The following is a 26832-nucleotide window of genomic DNA, read 5'->3' on the forward strand; positions in this document are numbered from 1 at the left end:
GTAAAACAGTTATCATGGAAATGTACCGGTATTCAAACAAACTCTGGGAGCAAGGATATAACCTTGTAATAATGAAACTTTGTCATATATCAAGGCTAAAAATCTGTTGAATAACAAAACCAAAGAGATAGGACTGGCAAAATACTTTGTTACTACATGTATTTGGATTCTATTCTCACTTGAACACTTACCGTCGCATTTCATTGCTTAGCCAGGAAGGGGGAAAGATCCTACCATAGGTAGGGCTAGCCATTTAGGTCAAATCAAGTGTAAAAACATTGTGGGCTATGCTTTAGTAACACCATAATATTGGTAGGATAGGCCGGTAATTGATATATTTGGTAAATTATTATATCTATCTGGACTGGATAGATATCGTGCAGTCCCATACATCTTTCTGTGTACAGTGCTTGTAACTTTACCAAGACTGAGCCAAATTTCTTATCAATTTGATGATTCCAGAACCTTGCAGTACACACCAATACTTATATGCTAGATGATCAACCTTTTCTGATCGATTCCACAACGTTTCTTTCACAATGCATTTGCATGACCAGAACTGGTCTATACCTTTAAACGTCCTTAAAACATAAAAGAGAATGACATTTCATCCCAAAACTCAAAAAATTACATTCACTTACATCATTCTGGTGAGACAAATTGCTCAAACTATTTGACCTTTACCCCCAATTATTCACATGGTTAAACTGTAATGGAGGTATGTTTATGATTAAAACAGGTTTCTCCAGTTGTTTTCCATCAATAACAAAGACTTAAGCGATAGTCGAAACACGACCTGAAAGCGAATTACATCCAGCAAACTGCACTTACATGTAGGATCATGAACATTTTGAACACATGAAAATTTCTTATCTGGCTTAGGAAATGTCGTTTTTTTAATTATTATTATTATTTTATTTGGCAGGAAACACATGATATAAACATACAGAAATGAAAATAACTAATTAATAGCAAATCACCCAAAAATACATGAACACTGGTTGCACCTGGCTGTGCTGTCAGGCCTTGGGCAAAGTTAACCAAATAACTATAGTCCGCAGACGTCCCTCACCTATATCCCAACCAGATACATGTACCACATTCACATAATTATAATGTGTCAAGACAAAGCCTATAGATTTCCCCAGATGTTGAATCACACGCTGGAGACTCATGACCACACCAGCAGAACAATGTGGCATTATATTTTACTTAACAATTCCCTCTCTTCCTCCATCACCCCCCCCCCCCCCCCCCCCACGTTTCAATGAAATTACCTTCAAAGAAAAAAATCACTAAAATACTTCCAAGAAAAGGAACAAACATACATACATACATATTGGTATTTATTGAGCGCCTTTACATGAACAAAAACCCTGGATGTGTATCTCTGACCCCACCCACAATCCATTCCATTCTTCATGCAGATACATAAGACCATTCAACAGAGCTCTAGTATTTCCCGACCCATTCCATAAACTCAGAACAACAGATTTGTTTCACTGAACCTATTATTGTTCAGTCTATTGCTCTGGATTCCTGAGTGCTATACGTAGTTAGTCAAAGAATGCCAGCCGGCACTGTACATGCTCACACACACACACACACACACACACACTCAGATTAAAAAAGAAATATAAAATGGAAAGTGAGAAGTGATCAGAGAGCCCCCCCCCCCCAAAAAAAAAAAAGATATATATACCTGTAGGACTGTAGGTATTTTTTTTTAGATTCATTTCAATTTTCTTTCATTTTTGAATGGAACATTAATCTACTAGTTTTGCTGGAGAAAACAAGCTGACTACTGAATTCTCTCATTACCACAAGTTTGATGCAGGGACCATCTAGTTCCCCAAGACAACAAGATAAGTTCTATAAGACATTTTAAAACAAAATAACATTGTTTATGAATTCACTTCTTCTTTTCGTGTTGTGCGCTTTATTAATTTGGCTACCATATATATGTGAATTTGCATTCCATTCTTGCTGTATTTTAAACAGGTATTAAACTTTTGGGCAGAGTTGGATAAAAACTCCAAAAAAGTTTTTTTTTTAATCAAGCACATCAACTGCAGTCTTCCACATGAGACTTAAAATACTTCTGAAGTTTTTATGAAACACACCTAACTGATACAATGATAACCATTATAATAATCATACAAATTATCATAAGTACATGTAAAGAACTTGTCATTTTGTCAATTTTAGTGAATTATGTAACTATTTCAGTACTGTAATTTCTTGCTAGTTTTTTCTTTTGCCTTTAGTGCGATAATGAGAAATTATGGAAACAAATATAGACTTTATTATGTTTATCCTTTGAGCTTACATGGAATAAATCCCACATGCACTAAATTTATTTGTAATTTTGTCTGCTGAGGGCCAGAAGGGTTGCCCTCCTCACTCTCAGCAAATGATATATTCAAAGGAATTAGGAACTGACTATAAATGAGGCCTGGCATAAACAGTCTTTAGTGGTCACTCAATATATTAAAGGGGAATACATTTTAATCTTTCAAGAGAACTAAAGCTCATAACTTGGAGTCACTCTCCATGTCCTCATTAGGAGGAATATGATGAGTAACGGGACTAACTTGACCAGTTGGTTGAACAAATGAGTTTAAAAGGTCATAGTCTGTTACCGTTCTAAACACAAATCTGTTTGTTGCCATCTGTGTGTTCATGCTGTCCTCGACCGTCTCCTCGAATCTTAGCCGATAGTCTTTATCTGATTCGTCCTTTGGATGAGCTGGGTAGTAGGCATCACCTGATGATGTACAATTCACAATACATGTAGAAATGAAAATGAAGTCTGTCTGAAGTTTCAATTGCAATACATTACAGTTTTCTCAAATCAGACTTGGTGGAATTCACGATTAATGAGTGCACAAATTTTGAACAAAGACACCTGCCAGGAAGAATTCCTGTTGAGAAAATTCTCGCTGATGGATCTATTGAAGTCATTACACAGTAAATGGACTCACACAAGTAAATCAGACTCCTATTCGTGCATGTGTTAAATTAGAACTTAATAAAATGTAATATTCTATGAACTTAATCGGTGGAAATCGTTTTACTACACAAAATTGAAACAAAATAAAAATATCTCTGAAGTGATGAACCTTACTTGAGCATTTAAACAAAAGTTGTGATGGCTGAAACACAGCTAAAGTCACAGACTAAAAGACTGATATCATGAAATACTAGATCATAATTTTAAATCCTCTAAAACTACACGAAGACAAGCTGACTTCAGTCTAGAGGTGAGTGGTCCAGTGGATAAGTCTCTGGACTATGAACCACAAGGTACAGGGTTTGAATCCCTGTCACAACACTAATGTCCTTTGGCAAGACATTAAAGATAAACTCCAGTACTGGTAAAAAAAAATTAATTAATTCTCACAGAATCAAACGAAACTTACACTGAATGTTCAAGATTACAAATAAATGACATGTGCCAAACAATTTTGGAAGAAAATGTATACTGGCTGAGTAATGAGCATAGAAAGACAAGGAAATCAAGGTAGTACTAGCCCCGACACCATGTGTGTTGTCCCATATATAGCTTTCTATGTGAGTGCTTGTTACTTTACCAAGACTCGGTCAAATTTATTATGATTTTGATGACTCCAGAACCTTGCAGTGCACACCAATACTTACATGCTACATGATCAACTGTTTCTGATCCTTTCCACACCTTTTCTTTCACAATGCAATCGCATTACCAGTACTAAAGTTTATCTTTAATCTATATTTGCCACACTCCACCCAGTTGAGGTAAATGGGTACCTGGCAGGAATTAATACCTTGAAATGCTCTAGTGCCGTAATGGCAGACATGCTAAAGCTGGGTAATGATAATAATGGAGCACCAGTAGTGGCAATGTGCCAGACATGAGCGCTATACAAAAGACCTTTTTTGGTAAATTTATTTAGTCAATTAAAATCCTATCATATTCCCTCTACTTCATTAATACGCATTGCGAGCAGATGAACTAGCTCTGTGCCCTGGCCCTATAATGCACATGACATGAGACTTGTCAGTCAGTCTTTAAGACCTGTCTTTCTCTACTCACATTCAAGATGATTAAGTAAAGGAATTTGAGGAATGGAAGAGGACCTTATGAGGCTGGTCTCTAGGGTCTATTATCAATATTTTTATTGCGCTTCTGCATTGCTGAAGTACACATGGTGAAATGATATCTTTTATGTTTTATTCTCTTCAGGCTCCTCACTCTTCAACTATAGTTGAAAATAGGGTGTAGTTGTATTATCAAACTGAAACAAACTTTGCAAATTATTGTACAGATACTTGACAGTACATTTTTGACATGGTATACCTGGTAATATAGAGAGTACAGCGTCTTCAATGTTACATCTAACTGGAAGATACCTCTCTGTCCCCTTAAATGCTCTGCTCCTGGAGAACTCGTAAAGCTGGTCAAAACATTCAAACCTGTCAAATTAAGATGAAAACAACAAACCAAATAGTTTAGTTGACTATCTACATGTAGCTTCATTTACAATGACTACATACAATTACAGTAGTCATTAGCCTTGTAGTTTTATTCCATTATTCGGTAGTGGTTTGATTTATATGGTGTGTGTGTAGCTTAAAATGTAACAATCACCTGAGAAAATAGTTACACATGCGCAGGTCAAACATGTTTTGCTCTTGATTTAAGATACACAATAGTATAAATAAAGGGAGGGATTTCATTTCTTCTCAAAATGCAATTTACTACAAAATTTGAACCTCTTTTGTAGAATTTATAGCTGTCTAAAATTACAAAATGGAGTATACTGCCCATCAATTGTTTTAATGTAAATAATGTATACCGGGTAGAAAGAAAAGTCAGAAATGAAAATATGAAAATGGCAAACCTGAGAAGTCGTCTAAACTCGTAAACTTGGGGTGGTGGGAGAAAGGTCTTTGCATTTGAAAATAGTTGCAAGCTTTCCAATGGTGTCACCCACTATAATTGGTTAGTGTGAAGAAGAGAAAGGAAACAAAGAAAATATATAAAAGTAATCAAATCAAATATCAGTCATATCCAATTTCTCTTCAAAATATTCATATCAGATACTGGGCAATTGTGCTGACATACGAAGGGTAATATTTTACTTGTAATTTTAACCCCCATTCACCCGCCCCCCCCCCCCCTCCCCTCCCCCCAACAAAACAAAACAAAATAAACAAACAAAATCAACATTTAACATCTCATACTACATCATTATTCTCAGAGGAAAGTTTGAGCAAAAGCTTCTGTATGATTCAGAAATTCTCTTCAAGGCTACTACAAATACTGATGTAGTACAGCGGATAAGCTCCCAATATAATGAAAATTGTGCACTTTTTGAGAAAAGCATGAAACTTCTAGCATAGTTAGTTTAGACCATAAGATTTATTTTCAGATGTGAAGGGAAGTCAGATTTGACCTCTGATGACCCTGAGAGGTCAAATCCAAAATGGCCGCTATTCCTCATGGTCTAATGTACAAACACACTTAACTTTTGAACCAAATAGTCCAGAAAAACATTTAAGGTGTCATTTCCAACTAACTTGGGGATGCCAATTCATTTGGTAATACTTTAGAGATCGCTTGAACTTAGGGTTTTGCATTTAGGTCAAGGTCATGGTCAAAATTGACTAAAAAATAGCAAGTTTTGAATGGTTACAAAAAGTTTTCCCATTTATTTGTCATTTGTTCTCTCCTATGTTCTCAAATTTCTTTAGGAATTTACGCACCTTAATCCCTTTCAGTGAGTTTATGTCACATTTTGATTTGACCTCTGATGACCCTGAGAGGTCAAATAAAAAATGGCCGCCAGTCCGCCGCATGGTCTAATAATTGTACAAACACGCTTAACTCATGAACCAAATAGTCCAGAAAAGCGTTTAAGGTGTCATTTTCAACTAACCTGGGGATGCCAATTCATTTTGGCAATAATTTTGAGATCGCCAGAACTCGGGGCTTGGCATTTAGGTCAAGGTCAAGGTCAAAATTGATTAAAACATAGCAAGTTTTGAATAGTTACAAAATGTTTTCCCATTTTTTTGTCCCCTTATGTTCTCAAATTTCTTTAGGAGTGCTTCCCCTGCATAGTCACCCACCTTAATCCCTTTCAGTTAGTTTATTTCACATTTCGATTTGACCTCTGATGACCCTAAGAGGTCAAATAAGAAATGGCGCCAGTCCGCAGCATGGTCTAATAATTGTACAAACACGCTTAACTCTTGAACCAAATAGTCCAGCAAAACGTTTAAGGTGTCATTTCCCATTAACTTTGGGATGCCAATTCAATTGGTAATACTTTTTAGTACACCAGAACTCAGGGCTTTTGCATTAAGTCAAGGTAAAAGTTTTGAATGTTTACAAAAAGTTTTCCCATTTTTTTGTCCCCTTATGTTCTCAAATTTCTTTAGGAGTGGTTCCCCTGCATAGTCTCCATCGTAATCAGTTCGTTTATTTCACTAATTATAGCACCAAACCATTATTTGTCTTGTAACTGACCATTTGCATATAGCATGGTCAGTGGGCAGCTAGCAGCGCTCAAAATACACGGGGGCGGTGGGCGATTCGCCCCCGTGAGCTACATAATCGCCCCCGTCAGGTTGCTCACGGGGGCGATTGCAAAATTAAAAATCGCCCCGGTGGAATTATAAAATAAAGATTATCTTTTCTGTTATAACTTTAACACAATATTGAGTTTCAATTTTCAAACCTTAAACCAATGAAATGGAACTAAGATTAGCGTGCAAGATTTCTCGTTTTATGAGTAGGCCTATTATTACCAATTCAGCTCGCAGTGCAGTGCCGCCGTCAGCAGTGGTTATAGGCCTACTGCGCCTTTAGTAGCGGTGCGTGTGCACGCTGCCGCGCCATGTCTGCTGGAGCTGGAGGCGATCGCGCAAGGGCAGAAACATGGTCATGGCCTGGAGAAGTTTTTCGTTGTCAGCAAATAATGAACCTCGACCAGTAAATCAATATTAGGGACTTTTAGATTTGCACGATGAGAACGTGGACTGCAACGTGTGACCTCCTTTTAAGGCACGGTCAGTGCTTAAAAGGACGTCACATATGTGACTGCCAGTGCCTTAAAAGGACGTAACACGTCCACGTCCACGTCCACGCAAATCTAAAAGTCCCTTTTGAGGAGAAGAGGAAGACCAAAATGTCGTGGAATGATATGGTAGAGAGAGAGAGAGAGAGAACCACCATCATTTTGCAATGGTTCAGGGTTCGTGCAATGTACATTTGAAACCATTTCTTAGCGTCTCAACCCTAAAAAAATAGCAAAACTATTTTTGAGGAAAAGCATTATACTGAATTAAATAAAGAATAATAGCTTTATATTGGATCATACTAATACTGATACGGGCTAAAGACAATGTGGTATTTGTATAGAGGTATTCCAAAATGACATTCTGATAATCAACATTTGTTCTGGTATCATAATGTATATACTCATAATACAACTGATCTTTATGATTTCTTAACGTGACATAGCTTCTTCTCCCTCTGCAAACAAAACAGAAAACAAGGTTATTTAATAAAAGGACCATGCGACAAATAATCATTGTGATTCAAATTGATGCAAGGATTTTTTTTAATAAGCAATGCTTTTCACCAGAATCTTCTTTGTAAAAACGACTTTTACAAATCTCAGCCATGCAATTCTGCCACTGTGCTGTAAGATCACTTTGAGATTAGGAGAAGTGTATTATGTAATGGGTATTTCAAATTGAATGGAACGTCTCAACTCAGTAAGCATGGCTGAGATTTGTAAAAGTTGTTTTTACAAAGAAGATTCGGGTGAATAGCAGTACTTATTCAAACAAATATTCGCATCAATTTGAATCACAATCATTATTTGTCGCTTAATCCCTTTTAATGACCTTGTTTTCTTTTTCGTTTGCAAGGGGAGAAGAAGATATGTCACGTTAAAGACATCGTAAAGATCAGTGTTGTATGCGTATATATTATATACACAGGCCAGTAACAGCTATGTAGCTTGTAAATTTGTAAGAGGGAAAATGCTGATTGAAATGATAATGAAAAAATAGCAAATAATTGAGAAGTATCATAGGTACCAATTCAATGGATATGGGCCATTCCATGGTAACTCGCGTTACACTTAATGGGTACATTGACACGATAATGTGCCTATATCTTTAGAACTGCTAGGATCTACAAGATACTTTTTTCAAACATGGACAGGGTAGATATAGAACAACTGAATGAAACAAAAAAGAAAATTGAAGAACAAACATTTTTAGATTCTTGGATTATTGAATTTCGGTAACTCGCGTTACAAAAAAAGGACATGGTCAATTCTACGAGACCCTCTTTTCTCCTCATACTAGACAATCTTGACAAAATCTTTCCTACTTTAATTTGATAGTAGGTTGTGACTTACTAGTATAAGATCACAATATTAAAGATAAGAAACAATGGACTAGTAAAATGCAGGAAGCAAATATGTCGGTAACTCACGTTACGGTAACTCGTGTTACATTTTGTCCGGAGGCCATTTTCACCCCTATGTAATGGATTAAATATCACAGGACCCCTTAGAATATGGAAATATATTCATCTTTTTCCATTTAGCGAAATTTTCAGGAAAAAATATTACAAGAATCCTGTGTAATCTGCAATAAATTGGGTTTTTTTCAGCTACAGTCCCACATGTACGTTTTTGATGATAGTTTGAGATCTTAGGAAATCAACAAAAATGAAAAAAAAATTGTATTGAATTTGAAAGGCCCTAATGTTTTATGAACATCCATGGCATAAGGTTAGTGATAAATCAAAGAATTAACATAAGAGGTACATTTCTTTTTTTGATGTCATGTCCTTCTTCTCATGGAATGGCCCATATTTGTATAAAAAAAGAGCCCCCGTCAGTAATAAAAGAGCCCCCGTGAGCCTTCTCACGGGGGCTCTTTGTTCTGGCGATCTCTTAGTATTACGTAATGAATTGGCACCCCCAAGTTAGTTGGAAATGACACCGTAAACGTTTTTCTAGATTATTTGGTTCAAGTTCACGTTTATACATTAGACCATGCGGACTGGCTGCCATTTTGGATTTGACCTCTCAGGGTCATCAGAGGTCACATCAAACTGTGAAATAAACTAACTGAAAAGGATTAAGGTGGAGGACTCGGCAAGTGAACCATTCCTAAATAAATTTGAGAACAAATGACAAATAAATGAGATTTAACCTTTTGTAACTATTCAAAACTTGCTATTTTTAGTCAATTTTGACCTTGACCTTGACCTAAATGCAAAACCCTGAGTTCAGGTGATCTCAAAAGTATTACCAAATGAATTGGCATCCCCAAGTTAGTTGGAAATGACACCTTAAACGTTTTTCTGGTGTATTTGGTTCAAAAGTTAAGCGTGTTTGTACATTAGACCATGCGGACAAGCGGCCATTTTGGATTTGACCTCTCAGGGTCATCAGAGGTCAAATCTGACTTCCCTCCACATCTGAAAATAAATCTTATGGTGAAAGCAAACTATGCTGGAAGTCTCATGCTTTTCTCAAAAAGTGCACAATTTTCTTGCTAAGCCGCTGCACTAATGTGATAAGGTAGCCTTACAGTATGTCTACTTTAAAATTAGAGTCATTTCATCACATACGGTACATAATTCACCATCCTACAGTATACTTTTGCCTACTGTCTGTCCATATGGACAAACATATGGTATGTAACCAAGGCTCAACATTTGTATTAAAAAAAGAGCATTCGTCATTTCTAAAAGCCATTAAGAGCCATTGTGAGAAGGTTCACAGGGGCTCTTTTTTGGGGGGGGGGGGGGGAAGAGCCCCGTGGAAAAAAAAAATCCAGGCTTGTATGTAAACTTAACTTGAAAATCAGTGAATGTCAAGTTAACTCATCACAGAAATGTTCATTTATAAACATAGTTAATACTTGTGTTTTTAGAGACAGAGAGAAGCATTTGGTAATCGTTCTCACTTTAGTCTGCACAATTTCAGTAGTGTCCTCCAGAGCCTCGGGTAGCTGATCTAAACAAGCAATGTAGAATATTGTGTCGTAGCGCCGCTGTGTCATGTCTGACGGGGTCAACCAATTTGACCATTCTGCTAATGACCAGATGTCTGGGACACTACCTACTTCTTGGCAAAGCGAGAGGAAGCTACTGGCGTCATCGTGGACTCGTTCTCGCCAGTGCGAGAGGTCTGCATTGTCTGTTGCTGCACATTTGCCGAGGGTAACCGTGTCCGGGTTTGAAATGGTGTCTCTAGATTTCCTGAGTAACAGGATGCCACACTCCTCAAACGTCTCCCGAATAGCACATATCCTATAGGCAACATCAATAGGTAATGGAGACTGGTGATCCTGCAAAAGCAAGGGAGGCCTAATGCCTTGTATGTTGACCAGCCTACCAAAGTCCTCTGTTCTGTGAATATTACCATACTTCTTGAAGATATCCAACCACTCAGGACTAAAATCAGACTTGTCTATCTGTCCACCAGGAAAGACCTGAGCGCTTGGGAAGAAGCCAGCTTTGGCATTCCTCTGCAGCATGAGATTTTGATAATCAAAGCTGAATTTCTTGCCGCCTATGTAGTTGCTAATTGGAGTTTTGGATCTGGCTGCAATGATAAGAGTCGCTGCCTCCTTCCAGTATTTCATAGCACTTGCCATGGTGTATCTGCATGCTCATCCAGATCTAAAAGAAAAAAATCAAAAGTTCAAAGATCACAATTGAAAAGAACATGTACAGGTACATAACATTTCTCATATCAGAATAGCATCCATGAATACCTACATGTATCTATATGTAGCTCTTGTCCTACCAAACCTGTTTGAAATGCTATAAACTAAAAGCAAAACCAAAGGAAAGGTAATTTAAACTGAATATTTGAACTGGACAAAGAGCACACCCAAAATACATAAATTGATCTCTAACATAAATGTCGCAACACCTCAAATCAGTATAGGAACACAGCCAATCCAAGAGTTCATACACTTCACAAGCATTCCACCGGCACCGTGCCTGTCACACAATGAAGTGTTTAAAAATCCTTGCAGCCATATTTTAGACCGTTACTGTTAATGGATGACGTCATCTTTCTTCATGCGCAGTAACAGTTTAAAATACGGCTGCAAGAATTTCAAAACAGACTTCAATTTTGATGAAGAAAATCTGACAAAAAGACCCTTAAACGCATCATACAGTCAATCTGGTAAGTGGAACCGATGTATACTTTATTAGCCTAGACTAGACTAGACCTACATGTAATTTTTGAGAATAAATGCATGGGATATATGAATCCGGAACAACGAAATTTTAGTCTAAAATTTGGTGGACAGATCTGGCCATTGAAGTTTGCACAGGAGACCCTTTTGGTCGGCTTCCAGACCTGCCAACCTCTGCATCTGGAGTTCAAAAACTGTAATCTTTAATCAAAAAAGTTGTATTTTACTGACAAAAGTTGTATTCTTAAAAAAAAAAAGACTGTTATAAGGATCAATGCCTCTTACAGTTACTACATACAGGAAGAATTTTTTTAATGGAATATTGGTTGAATATAATGATTTCGTCACGACTGGTGTGTTCGATAAACCAATGAACATCACCAAATTGCCGATGTGAGATGCTTGTACGTAACTTTATAGGCCAGAATGGGCATTTTGCAATTGAAAATGGCACACACACTAAGACTAAATCGTACTGGTTGGCAGGTCTGGGCTTCTGTCTCTAAAGATCAAGAGGAACCGACCCTAGTTTATACGAACGAAAGAGACAGAAATTACGGTACACACCATTCAGTTTTGGCATGCTCATGAAATAAGCCACTGTTATGTTATTAGTAATGCACTTTTTGTTCATTCTGTGTAATGCCTATGTAAGTGGGATTCCACCGCCTCGCCTGCCCATATAAATGATTATACACATTACACATTGCTCGTGCTACACCCCCCCCCCCCCCCCCCTAACCCCACGGAGCTCCAACGCCGATGCCTCGGCGTCAGAGCTCCCTGGAGTTACCCCCATAACTTTACACAAAAGTTTATGTTATTGTTAATACTAAATGCACACTCGTACCCAGAGGCTTATTATTTCACGAGAAAGCAAAATCCCAAATTCAGTCTCAATACATCTGCAAATTCTGAATTATGATAATTGAAAGGCTGTTTTATTGGTTACCGTGTGAATATCTGCCCTTGAGTCTGGCCGGAGTCGATCGATAGAGTAGATCTAATATACTTTAGTGTTAGTGATATAACTCTATGATCTACACACATGCACGGTATTTTGTTTCAACCCGCCGAAGATGGCGTTTATAACAAAAATATATTTTGTGGATTCGGTGAAGCCAGACGTAGTCTCAGCGGAGCGTATCCCAGAATGAACCGTGAATGATATCGAATAATTTAAATTTATTAGGCCTTCCTTTATTTAGTTGGGGTCTTTAAACAAAAAATAAGATGAATGTGTAACTGTAGATCTAAAGGTGTGTATAATGATTGAAACCATTAATTGAAATCAAACTGAAGGAATTATCTTTAACAATGTAATAAATTAAAAAGTGATGGAATTGAATTAATTATGAATGATTTCAATCTAAACAATTTTAATTAAAGATCCAACATTTTGAGGTTACGATTCCATATAAACCCCACTAAAATAGGAGGTTAAATACAGAAATGGCCTAGACTCTAGAGTACATCTTAATTATGAACATTTTTAAATAAAGGTTGTTCTTGCAGCAACTCAAGAGCCTGGTTAGAGGCTTACCGAAGCAGCAACAAGTAATTCATGCAGACTGGATCCAATTATTGTAGTTCTTGACTAACAGGTTAATGGAATAACTCATCACTATGTCCCCAGGGAAAGATACGGGGGCGCACTAACAAAAAGGGCACTTTCTGGAGAAAAAAAAGGACACCTACAAAGGGAATTCCCTTTTAAGGTGTCCCTTTTTTTCAGAAAATAAACATCCAAGCGAAAATGTACAATTTTTAGACATTGCTATATACCCCGATTTTGGGATTAATACATTATCAGGGATGATTTCAATATACACTGTTGCTCATAACGGTGGAATATTTTTTTTTATCCCAATTTATGGAATTATTTTAAAAATAATTTAAAAATACTAGATCTAGATAATAGTATACAGTCTCAGATTTTATTGAATAATAATTTGCCAATATGTGTTTTGCGTAACTGCTAAAGCATGTATATTATGCTACTATGTTTATCAACTAGGGGACCTATGCCCTTAAGTCATAAAGGACAGTAATGAGGATTAATGCCTCACAAAAGGGCTCTGATATAGCACATCGACACGGTGTTGATCCTGGGGCCTCACAGTTACAAGGCCATTGCTTTGTCACTGAACCATGACTGTACGCAGCGGGGGCTATGGTAGGGGGCAGTTTCCATAAATTTAAAAAAAAACAGAAAATGCAATAAATTTTCAATAATTTATTGCATTCTACCCCGGTCCCCAACATAAAAAAATCCTCTGGACGGCCATGCATTATGGCTCAAGGCATGGGCACACAGAAGATTTTTTATGTTGGGGACCGGGTAGAATGCAATAAATTATTGAAAATTTATTGCATTTTCTGGGTTTTTTTTAATTTATGGAAACTGCCCCCTACCATAGCCCCCGCAGCGTACAGTCATGGTTCAGTGACAAAGCAATGGCCTCGTAACTGTGAGGCCCCAGGATCAACACCGTGTCGATGTGCTATATTAGTGCCCTTTTGTGAGGCATTAATCCTCATTACTGTCATTTATGACTTAAGGGCATAGATCCCCTAGTTAATAAACATAGTAGCATAATATACATGCTTTAGCAGTCACGCAAAACACATATTGGCAAATTATTATTCAATAAAATCTGAGACTGTATACTATTATCTAGATCTAGTATTTTTAAATTATTTTAAAAATAATTCCATAAATTGGGATACAAAAAAATATTCCACCGTTATGAGCAACAGTGTAAGTTTCTCTCTTTACAAAATGTTTAAGATTTGGAGTTGACTTATTGGAGATTAGACCATATGGAAGTTAGATATTTTAGTATCCATCAAACATATTTGTATGACCATAAATTATCAGTTTTGTTGTCAATACGTTTTTACTACCAGTACTAAAGTTTATCTTTAATTAGACCAAATGAAATAGACAAACATTATTATTAGACCATATGTGGGTAGTAGATGGGCTGGGTGTAGACCATATGGGAATATACTAATTGGATAGTAGTCGCGAACTGGTTTTGGACCAAACAATAATTTACCAACTTAATTTCCTCTTTGCACCCCCCCCCCCCCCCCCCCTCCCCCCCATCTGATAGAGGAGAAATATTTCATGTAGTACACCGTTCTTCAGTTTTATTATGCTATTGGCAGTATATTGTTGTTTGTTTTTCGTTTGAATTTCTCATTTTACCTTTGGTGATCCATACCTGTATAGTAGACTCAAAGTTATGTGGGATTTCCCTTTGACATGCAGGAAGCTGATGGCGAGTTGTTGTATCACCATTTTATGTCAGTGGATTTAAATGAGTTTTATCCTGTTTTATTTTTAAATTATGTTATGTTGAAATCAATCAGGGAAAGAAAAGGTAAAACAATTTTCCTCAGTATTGAATGCCTGATTTGGGAACAGTAGACAACTTTCATTAGGAAAAAATATGTACTTATGATTGAATTATTCCAACATTAATGTTGATTTTTTTTTGCATGTTTTTTGTGTTTTAGCAAGTATTTGTGCCTTAAAAACTGCATGCTAGAGCACCGAAAATGTGTATCACACCAATCCTCACCACAGATATTGCTCCACAAATGTACCTCGACTATAGACAGAGGCAGATCTCAGCTGCAATAATCCATCTGGCCGTCGCTTATTACTTTCATTTGTGCCACTAGAAATGTTCTTTCAATACCTTGATTGCATTAGTTATTGCTCATAATTTACAAAATGTAGATTTTCATTCATTGAAGCATGAGCAGAATTGTTAGACATTAAAGCATGATAAATTTGTAAATTTATTTTGTTATGTGAGTAATGTCTTGTTTTTCATTTAATAAGATAAAAATGGAGGGGGAACAAAAATGAATGAAGGAGACTGTCACTTGCGCATGGTAGTAATTATGAAATGATGATCAAGGGCAGTGAATTGTTCAATAATGGTATGTTTGTTTGATGGGAAGTAATAAAATATACTATAAGTGCATTATTTTTGTTATAAGGCACTGTTGGGGGGGGGGGGGATTAAAGAACAAAACTATTTGAAATGGAAGGAAGTTAAGAGTTGAAATGGGAGTATTGAACAAAGATCTGTCCCCCCCCCCCCCCCTCAAAAAAAAAAATAAAAAATAAAAAAAAATAATAATAATAATAATAATAATAATTGTCAAAACTTTGACATTCATTTTGAACAGGATTCTCGATTTTCTGATACTTAATCGAACTGAAGTTAACCTACATTTATGCCTTTTAAGCCAATCATTGCTGGTTATAGCAGATCCATAATAGGACGAAAAGGGATAAACTTACTCTTAAAATCAATCAGGATCACGTCCTAACTTAAAATCTATTGCATCTGTAAAATCTATTATATATTTTGGATGAAACAAAGCCTTAAACTGAAAACAAATTAAGGCCCTTAAATCCCCCCCCCCCCCAAAAAAAATATATATATATATATATATATATATTTTGACCTCGTCTTGCTTCGTCTCACGGAGATTGTTCTCAGTTTTGGTCGAGGTCAAGTCCAGCTCGAGACCAGGGCACAATAAGTTCAGTGGAAAATCTATTATTGTTGATTTATTTAGTTAAGATACATACATGTAGATCGTGTAACATCTATGATATATTGGGGTAAATTACTTGTATGGGTTAATGACATGTTTGCCCAATGATTATCCCCCTGTCTACCCGATCTACACCATTGCTCTCATTTTTTGCTCTCGGGTCAACAAGGGTGGGGGCATGACCCCCTTAGCCCCCACCCCACCCCTGGCTACATCCATAGTTGAAAATAAACTCTTTTCACAATCCTTTGATTTCATGTAGTTTAATTGTCATGATGATTAAAAATGTCTAGTTACTTCAATGGTTCAGTAAGGATTATTTTTACTGTTAATAGTATATTCCCATAGTCTCTGCACAACAACAACATCCTAATCATCAACCCCATCATCATTTCTGCCATTGTCATTATCTCTGCTTCGGAGCACAGCAACTGGCAATCCCGGCTGGCAATAATGTGCAGTTAGCGGTTTGGATTCACCTATTTCCTGTTGCTAGACAGGTGAGGCACAAGCAGCACGGATTGACGCTGAAGACATCAAGTGAAAGTGGAGACAAACTATGCAGTGTGGTTTTGCTACTGATCTGGAATCTTTTTCATTGAGATTTAGGGGTTTTCAAAATTCTGCACAGATTGTCGACGGTAACAATCCATCTTGCAAGAGAGAGAAAGAGAGCGACCAAGACATTTTTCTCCCAGTTATTTATTCCCAATATACATGTACTTTTACTTATGGCTTCATTTCCTATTGACTTTATTCTTTCTCATTGGTCATGATATTGTCATCCCAAATATTATACAAATGATGAATGGTTATGAGTTCAATAGTGCGAATATTTTCATGAGTTGAAAGATTAACATTCTATTCAACGAGGCGTCAGCCGAGTTGAATAGAATGAACGTTAATCTTTCAACGAATGAAATTATTCGCACTATTGAACGAATGAAAAACTTTCATTATTTGTTTTATACAACATCGAAGAAGATCCAATAGAACCCTAATCAACAAATTATGCTTTACTCCTTATATTAAAGATAAATTAAAGATGGAGCCAAACCTTCTCGATTACATTCAGATTGCCTTCGCGTCATCGCAGGGATACACGCACGACAGAGAGGTACCTGCATATAACCAAAAATGCACGGCGCATATAACCAAAAATGCACGGTCGTGCAATATAACATCTATTGAATATCATGTGACCAACAGTCCTCCAATCAAATGACAAGGATCCACATAGGTGTTGTATAAAACATATTATTGTCTTTATGAGGCTTCCAAGTGGAACAATAAATCAGTGTGTATTTAATATCTTTAGTGCAGTACCCGGATGACTGATCAATATTGTTTTCATATTGCTCAGTCATCCGGGAACTCAAACTATATAGATATCACACGAAAACAAATCCATATTTACCAAGGTCGGTCAAATTTTTTTTTTTTTGCTAGTCAGCCTGATATAGATAATAATAGTATTACATGGCTTTGATTTTGTGTGATACAAGAATATATTGCTCTCGCTATGACAACAATGAGCTCGTCTCCGACTCGTTCAATTTTTGTCATAGCTCGAGCAATATATTCTTGTATCACATTCAAAGCCATCCAATATGATATAAATATTTGTGATCATGGTGGAATAATATTTATCTTATATCCTTTCTTCATCTTGCATCTTCACTTTCTTGTCTCAAATACTATATAAAGGGGTAGTCCTTTCTGATATTAAGTTGGTATCAATAGACACAGAAAAATAAAAGAAACGGGTCAGTAAAAACTTCAAAAATTCATATTTTCCCAAAATAAATTCAATCATACATTCACCCTAAATATAATTATTGCAAATATATTTGAAATAACCCCTGTATGACACAAATTTATTTTGTCATCGATAACTGAGAAAAGTGTCTGTACAGAGCAAATTGGAGAGGAGCTACACTGTAGCAAGATACATTACAAAGTTGTCAATTTGTGTTTTATTGATCGCAACTTCAAAAAGTCATAGCTTTCTTATTTTTAATCATATTTTGCTCAAACTTTCACTAATTTGTCTGCTATTATCAAAATCAACTTAATATCAGAGTGGACATGCCCTTTAATCATAGTAATCACAATCATTCATCCGAAACATCATCACATCATATGGTCATAATTAACATAATTCACCACACTTTTTGAACACAAGTATTAAATAAACTTTACCACATGCTTTTTCTTTTTGACATAGTGAACTGACATTTTTTAATTGATATTCAAAATTGTATACATGAGAATTGATACTTCTGTTTTAAATAAAAATGCATACAAACATATTTCCATAATATTAATTACAATAATGATTATGATATAGAACCTGATGAGAACTGGAAACCACCAATTAATCAACACATTTAACTCCAAATTGAATGTATGCAATAATAATAATATAATAATCTAATAATAATAATAATAATTATATAAAAATAATAACAATGGCTTCTGATATAGCGCTCATATCGTCACATTATCATACTTGTGGTGCTTCAACATTTTTTTTTTTTACCCCAGTTAACTGTATAGCTGAGCCGCCAAAGTAACTAGTGCTCAAGCATATCAGGTACCCATTTACATGTACATCTGGGTAAAGTAAGGCAAATGTAGATTAATGCCTTGCCAAAGGAAAACAAGTGCTGAGGTGGGATTTGATCCCTGTATCTCTACAATGATTTAGATAGATCTGCACTATCCACTTTTTATTAGGGGGCTTGACAGCTGGATGACTTCTGTTACAGAAATCAAAGCTACAAATGTACATTACAGTACATTAGCCCACAAAAAAAAATGGAGTAGACTAAATAATGGGGAGTACCATGAGTGTATGACTCACTCTCCTCACAATGGAAACATACAATATTCCAAGTAAAGGGAATGAATTTAAAAACAGATCCATACATGATAAACCAAATCAACAGTGAGCTTCATACATAATTGTAGGCAAGTATGAGAAAAGAACAACAGGGTTATTATTATACATATAATGTATGTAATTCCTTCCTGCCAACAGGCCAGTTTTGTAATGTAACCAAATATAACACATATACATGTACCTGTACATCTTTGTGAAGTACAAATATTTCATTCACCGGTTTGACAAATAATTTTATCTTAATAGTCATGATGAGAATTGCATACATCAGCTGTTGCTATGTAGGACAAACATAATGCCTTACCTTACCTAACAACACATAATATATGCAATTTGCATTTTGACCAGCAAAATACAATTCTTCGTAACAGATAAATGAAATCATCCATATCAAGGTACTTCACAAAGATGTGTGGATAATAGTTGGTTACATTACACAAAAATGGCCTATTTGACACAATTCATCTTAGTTGACACATACAAGACACATGACTGCTCTGAAAGCAATAAAACCACATATCCATTTGATGGATGAAGTGCCCTTTTCACTTGACATTATTCTTTCTTTTCCTGTGATCACAAAATGCAGCAGTTGTTACACACAAATGAGGTACAAGAATTTGATGCATGAAAATAAAAAGATATATTAAAAACCACTGATAAAACAGTACACAGTATAAAATCTTATAAAAGTTATAACTTATAAAAGTGGTCACTAAGTATTTCATGTTGATATAACTGCTAACATCCCCTATATAGGGGGTCTATTGGTGAGCATTAATGCCTTTCTTGCGCTAAGACATGTGGATATATATACCAGGCAGATGATCGTATACAAGGTCTGGAAAAAGGATGGCAATACATCAGAAAAACAATTTATTTAGAGTTAGATAATGTAAATTGTGATATATTTGAAACTCCAAATTATACATTTCCAAGAAGTAAATAGAAAATAGAGAATTGATGCATACACATATTCATGATAAGATAGACATTAGAATCATTACCTCCTTGTAAGAAGCATCACAATGTCTTGATAGAATAGACAAATTGATAAGTAAACAACCATACACATAGTACACAGGCGTAGAGGCTTGATATCATTTTCCTTCACACTTATTGTTCATAGAATTTGTTCACTTTAACAGAAAAACAACAATATTCTTCTGTCAAGAAAGCACAATATTCCAGTTTCTACATTTTCATCCTTTCTTCAACCATTTTGTCCTTTTCAGAGGTCAAACATAAAAATGTGCTCTAAATATATAGAGATAAAGTTTCACCTACTATCATTCTCATTATTAAACTAATAGATAAATGTATTTGTGACAACATAAATGAAGTATAAGATTTTAGTCAAAATATTTGACAATAATATAATATTTGGAACTAAAACAATAAAAAGTTAATATGTATTAAATACTGACATTTCTTTACCATGAGCCAGGCGATGGATTATTGACAAAATATCAGCATCTTGTGACTTGGGAGCATCATTTTCAAAAGCAAAAGGACAAAATCACAATTAACTAATTGCCTTCCTCCTCCAAATGGAATGCACTGGTTGACAAAATGTGACATTTTCTCAAAATCTTTAATACCTATTTCAATCTCACAAAACTTGATATAATTGACACTTTCTTGGTAATTCTTCCCAACTGAAGTCTTTTTGTGACTTGAAGCATATCTAGCAGAGCTGCATTTCTAATTGGCATCAGTACAGGCTGCGTTTTGTGATGGACTTTATCTTCGCTTGTGTATTTTCCATTTAATAAGCTTGTCTTGGCACTGACAAATACACAAACAAGTTTCATTATATATACAAGACCAGTAGTAGCCAAATGATGTGATGTAACATCAAATTCAAGCCACTGTGCACGAGCATGGACCCAATATGAGGCTGTGAGCTTTGTTTCTGAATATTCAGAAAGATAATTCAAGAAAAAAAACCAAGCATGAGATAGCAGATACCCTAGTATTATATTACAATATTGCATGGAGATCATAGTTTTATGACATATATTCAGCTTTGTATTCAGAATTTCCCTTGCAATGATATGTCAACTTAGCTAGATCCATGGCTGATACGATTCCCGGCGGGGACAGTTTCCGAAGCCGTATTTTCACAAAAATGTCTTACTTCATTCTACCGGGTATTAGCTCCAGTTATTTGACCTATCATGAATAATCAAGCCCTAATCCACAAAGGGTTTATGAAATACAGCCCTGAAAATCCTTCAGTATATCTAGGACCTCTTGTGTCTCAAAGCAGCGCTTTTTAATACGTGATAAATAGACACAAGAGTTTGCAAAAAGGCTAGTGATCAACGCTTCGTTATTGCATGGGCCATACAAATCATGTTTGTTGTGATTTCTGCGATATGGTCATGTTTTCACAGATTTACATGTACCAGGATTAGCCTTATCTTGAGGACCATCTTTGAAAAAAAATGTGTTTATTTGCATTCAATTTACCTGAGCTTTCATGAATATGTGGGTATTTAAGCCAACTGACCTGAAGGCCTGATGGAACCAAGCACGTCCACAAAAGGGAATGCAGTAAGGAGTATTAAATGAATTTTAAAGCCAGGCGAATTATTTGTATCATCCAAATGATTTCTCACATTATGTAAATTTTCCCCACAAGAGATGATGAAGCTAAAGTATTAGAACAAATTTCTCACATATCAAAAACAATTAATTCCAATACATGAATCGGCCATGGATCTACCTATGCAGCTTGTTATTGTTCAATCTCCCCTGCCCCTAATAGAAAGGGAATAAATTAACTGCTAAGAGTTTGGAAAGGCTGTCTGTTGTTCATTGTATCTGCTGTAGCCGAATACAACTCAACCTGTCTCCCTGGTCTAGTGGCATCCATGACCATATACCCAGGTTTGATTCCCGGCGGGGACAGATTTTGCAACCTTTTGCAGTTATTTCCACAAAAAAAGGAAGGCAGTAAGATAGAAGAACTAATAAATACAAAGCTACACAAATTATTTCTCTCATCCAATTGATTTCTTACATTATATATTATCAGATGATGGTATGTTCTGTTACTATGAAGATCCAATATTGTATTCCAACTAATGAAATTCGTTACCTTGCAATTCAATCATTCACATGACTCAATTTAATATCCTAAAAATCTCTCAATTTGGTCGGCAAAATAAATTATACAATCCTCCTAGGGTTGTCGGATTTACATTTCTCCTTAAACTCTTCCTCCCCAGTACACCAAACATTTCAAATATTCATATATTCAAATATATATATATATATCTTTACATATATAGTACTTTCTATTTTGTTTCTTTTAATTTTTCTATATATTACAAAATGAAATTTACAAAGATGAATTAACTAAGCTATCTAGAACTTACACTAGGTTATAACAATGCTCATCTTGCTGACATTGAACACTTCTACTGGAATTATAAGTGAAAATATTTTTTTTATTTTTCATTTTAATCTACTTATCTCCAATCTTCAATCTCAATTTTAAGTTGACCCTGACAATGTTCTAAAATAGCCTTTGAATTGCTTAATGCCAATGGTTTTAAAGTGGAGCATTTCTCATAACCAAACAACCACACAGTTATTAACCACATTGTGTAGATATTGTTATTGACTCTGGGTGCATCAGATCATGTATCTGTTCTTCAAAAAGAAGGGGGTATTAAATGACTTGGTCACTTTCAAAGGTTCCTTTATAACTATCATTTTTGTTTTCCTCTATATTCTTAATGAGTTTTCAACTTACAGATAAAGTAATGTGGAAATAAGGCCCTCAAAAATACTTCTATTATAAATAATCATTTGAATAAGAACTTTCATAGTAAGTCTAAAATAATATAATCTCTGTTTAAACCTTCTCTCTCCCCGTTCAAGGCCATACTAAACCGACAAACTTTCTGCCCTTGCGTACTGTTTATTGCACAGCGCCATCTCATGGTTAACTTGCCAACAGTGCATAACCCAACAGCACAGCTACGGAAGCAGCAAGTTACTGGTCCCATACTGCTACAGCTGACCTGAGATGGGGCTAGAGGGCATTTTGTGGTATGGCTTTAATATGACAAGTACACATATTATACCCTTATAACCTTTGACCTTTCTGATACTTCATACCTCCATCAAGCAAAGTTACTTTCATTTCAAAGAAAATACAATATTCCACACTGGATAAAAACCTTAAATCTGAGTGCTTTTTAACGAAACCTAGAAGAAATTGATATGAATTTTATCTATCCAGTATTCTTTTTTTAATGGAGTTGCCCATTCATGAATCTAATTCACCCACATGGTGACAAATAGGTCTCCACTTGTAAAACTGGATACAGAAAGCCACTCTCTTTCAAGTTTTCTTAGGCGCTTTCACACCTTACAACCAAGATGCCACAAGATTTTGAAAGAAATTGAAACATGATTACATATCTGGACTTTCAACAATGTAATTTGTTCCTGAATAGGGTCTTGTAGTATGAATAGTATTAGAAAAATTGCTGGGTGCTGTGAGGCTGTGAGCATCCCAATCAGAGAAAAGCATTGGTTGGCTAAAGATCATAGTTATTAGTTATGTAACAATTCACAAAACTGGCCACCAAATTTACCAACTGATTGTAAATTTGGCCTTTTCTCTAATTTGAAGGTTTAGACCACTGCACAATTCAAACATTGGATCTACATGAATATGACTATTTGGGTCAAAGGTCAGATAATAATATAAAAATAATAATAATATAACACATTTATTTTGCGCCATCTATCTGGTAAAACTATTTTGAGGCGCATCATGAATTGAGAAACAAGAAAGAAAAAAAATAGACTACAGGATAATACAAATTGTGTTGTATTACATTCAGGTCCTGTATGCTTTTGGAAAAAAGAGGACTGTCTTCGGGTTCAACTTTAAAGGAATCAAAAGTTTCTGAGGAATGTATATGAGCTGGTAATTGGTTCCATAAAAATGGTGCAATAGGTGAGAATGCTCTCTCTCTACTCTCCAAGAGATGACTTTGTTCTCTGGGAGACAATGAGTTGGAACAGATTGAGATAATGAGATTTTCAATAAAATGAGGGAGCAAAACCTTGCATTGATTACCATGTTAAGAGCAAAATTTTGTATTCAATACAATTTACATTCGTGAAATTCCCTATGCAATCTTAGTCCAATTTCTTTGCCTGGTCATAAGGATGGAAATTCTAATTATGTACATGAGAGGCATGTTTCCTTGGTTGTCACTCACTTAGTCTGTTTTGCACTGTTATGCAACACTTACATGTACTCAAACAGAAACAGAGGGAGCAAACCATTATGCAAGCACTCAACACACAATACCTCACAATTAGTTCACAATTCAACATTTCTATCACTACATGTATCATCATAAATAATTTTGCACATAAGCCTTCATCTGAATTTGCCCCTCTTTTAATGTTAGTGGTTTGTATCTTTTTGTGTTTTTTTTCTTCATACATATACTTTCACTGATGTTAGAAACTTAAGGTACAGCACTTTCATAGAGTTAAATTTACTATTGATTAATGCATTTGAATATATATATATATATATATATATCTCCATATACCATATTACACCCTCAAGCTACATTATACAAAAACATAAATGTAGCTGTCATTAGTGATAGGTATACCTGACCAGATTACTCCACTTCTACCATCAGCTGAATTTTCACTTTATTTTTTTTCAAATCATATCAAATCAAAACTCCTCATTGACAAATTAAACAATAACAATGTGACCATCTTTTTTAAAATAGACAGTCACTTTTAAAAAATTGATTTCATTATGTAATGGTATATCTTTAAGCTTGTCATTAAAAAAGATGAAATAGAGATATAAGACAAAGGTTTTTTTTCTGTTCAGAATTGTACATGTTTTTCTTTGGTGTCAATGAAGCAAATGAATTGAAGTGTCAAACAGTGATTCTGTACCTAATGTATGACAAAGTTGTTTTGTTTCTAAATTGTGTAATTGCCAACCTATCAGTTTTCTTTGCATTTTCTCATCTAAAATTCTTCCACAAAAAGAGAAATCTCTTCAGCAACGATACTTTACAAACATCTATGCATTTTAAGAGTTGCACACATTGGAAATTTTCAAACATAAAAAAATATGACACTTAAAATCGCAACCAGCTCTTTTCTTGTTATCATTATATATATGTATGTACTATGACTAATAGTAATTCTACTACACATCCTATCCTACATTAGACTACTACAGTCCTACTACAGACATTGTTTCTATATCTATCAATCACCATCTAGACATCTAATCACATTGCTTTGTTCACTACAGGTACATCAATCAAGTGGTACAATTCCATTTTCAGGCAACATCCCAACTGTGTGGGTCAAATCTCCTTTCAACATTGTTTTTTTTTTAAACTTCCAATATTCCCACTGTATTTCCCCTTTCCACATACATCGATCTATGGTCACATTGAGCTCAATACTCTTTCAGTTTTCAGCGGTCTTTCTACCGTTGTGCATTGCATCTCATGCAATGCGAATGGCTAACTTCAAATCATCAGGTCATCAGGTCGGGTCGGGTGGTCGTGTTACCTGACCTCTTGTAAAAACATGCCCCTTTATTCACGAAAGGTCAGGGGTTAGGTTTGCGCAATAAAACCCTCTCATCTAAAAACGATCTGGTTCAATTTACCTGACACTTTGTGAAAAACTTGCAGCAAATCTATGAAACTGAAAGGTCGCGTCTTTAACATGCGTCTGCACAATATCTTCAGTTTTGTGTTTCACGAAAGATCATGTAATGCAATGACACAATGATTCAAAGTAAGCCACACGTATAGTGAACTACTTGAAATTATGTTTAGCTCAAAGCTGGTTATGTATAGACAGCTACCAAACAGGGGCTAACACTCTCCAGTTCATCAGTCATCTGATATTCTCTGCCAATACCACAACTTGTGGAATAGTGTCTTAGGAAAACACATTGGTACCTCCTAACAACAGTCACTACACCTAGGTTGTAATACAAGCACGATATTTACCTACTGTCCATATCATTCAAATGCAGTTTTGTGTTTCACGCAATGTGGCAACATCAGCTCACATGAAGTTTGATCTTTTGCACAAAATTTCTTCGGGCGAACGTGGTGTGCAGAGCGAGTTGTGCTATTTGGCATGAATGCTGTTTGATTCTAGACCACAAGACGAATAAACCCCAACCAAAGCAGGGAACGTGACATCAGAGGTGGCGTTTCATGTGTAGAGCAAGGTGATCTGATCGAGAGAAGCATCGCTCACAGTGACTACATTTGAAAGGCTTGGCCCCTGTGTGCTTGCGGTAGTGACGTGTGAGTTCATCAGACCTAGCAAACCTCCATTCACACCCTTCCCAAGTACACTTGTATGGCTTTTCACCTGTGAAGGAAGAAGACAGAGAAAAAATAAGATTAATCATTTAACAATTAAATAATGTAAAGATGTACAGAATTAACATGATTTCCACGGATGGATCCAGGATCTGCTCCTCTGATTTTTCTTTCTTTTAGAGTAGTGGCCATAGTTTTTTAAATCTACTTTGACAAATAATTGATGCACTGACTGACAGGGGGGGGGGGGATGCAACCATTAATGTCCATAGTGTATACTTCCTTGATGAAGGGGCAAGGCTGGCAGCAGGCTGGCTGGCTGAGTGTACAGCGTGACTCATATGTTACATACCAGGCATTTCTCACATTCCAGTGCTTTCATACACCATTTGTGGTGCACTTGAGAGGCCTATAACTTAGCTTAATTACAAATTATTACTGACTTCATCACATACATATATTTCTTCCAAGAAATGGTTAACTTGCCCTCTTCACCACTACCTCCTCGTGTTTGAAAGGTTAAATGCAGACCTCTACTTGTTTATCTGGAAGTGCATTTTCTCTGAGGGGTCAGACTCAGAGTTTATACTTCCAGAAATGAAATAGGGTTTACTATTCTGAAAATGAATTGGGGTGCATTATTCTGAGGATTGGGGGGGGGGGGGTGATAATTTTCGAGGGGGTATTTGTCCCAATACCATGTACACTGTAAATCATAATGCACCTTCCATTAAAAAAGGTGCT

General features: G+C 35.8%; 2 protein-coding genes across 3 annotated transcripts in view; both read right to left on the minus strand.

Annotated features, from left to right (window-relative positions):
* Positions 1 to 1751: 1751 nt before the first annotated feature.
* On the minus strand, positions 1752 to 12244 carry LOC756379 (nucleoside diphosphate-linked moiety X motif 19). The gene is made up of 5 exons (XM_030973992.1): positions 12185 to 12244; positions 9985 to 10702; positions 4884 to 4975; positions 4340 to 4455; positions 1752 to 2767 (listed from the first exon to the last, which is right to left on the minus strand). The coding sequence occupies exons 2-5, from the start codon at positions 10675 to 10677 to the stop codon at positions 2532 to 2534; spliced, it is 1137 nt and encodes a 378-aa protein (XP_030829852.1). The 5' UTR covers positions 10678 to 10702; positions 12185 to 12244; the 3' UTR covers positions 1752 to 2531.
* Positions 12245 to 18025: 5781 nt separating this feature from the next.
* Positions 18026 to 26832, minus strand: part of Klf7 (Kruppel-like factor 7) — a 51358-nt gene continuing 42551 nt past the window's right edge. Inside the window, exon 2 of one of the 2 annotated variants that reach the window (XM_030973674.1) lies at positions 18026 to 26137. In XM_030973674.1, coding sequence (XP_030829534.1) covers positions 25962 to 26137 — 176 coding nt within the window. In that variant the 3' untranslated portion in view covers positions 18026 to 25961. 2 annotated transcript variants of the gene reach the window in all.

Source organism: Strongylocentrotus purpuratus, unplaced genomic scaffold (genome assembly GCF_000002235.5).
Source record: "Strongylocentrotus purpuratus isolate Spur 01 unplaced genomic scaffold, Spur_5.0 spur5_scaffold_7, whole genome shotgun sequence".
NCBI classification, from domain to species: domain Eukaryota; kingdom Metazoa; phylum Echinodermata; class Echinoidea; order Camarodonta; family Strongylocentrotidae; genus Strongylocentrotus; species Strongylocentrotus purpuratus.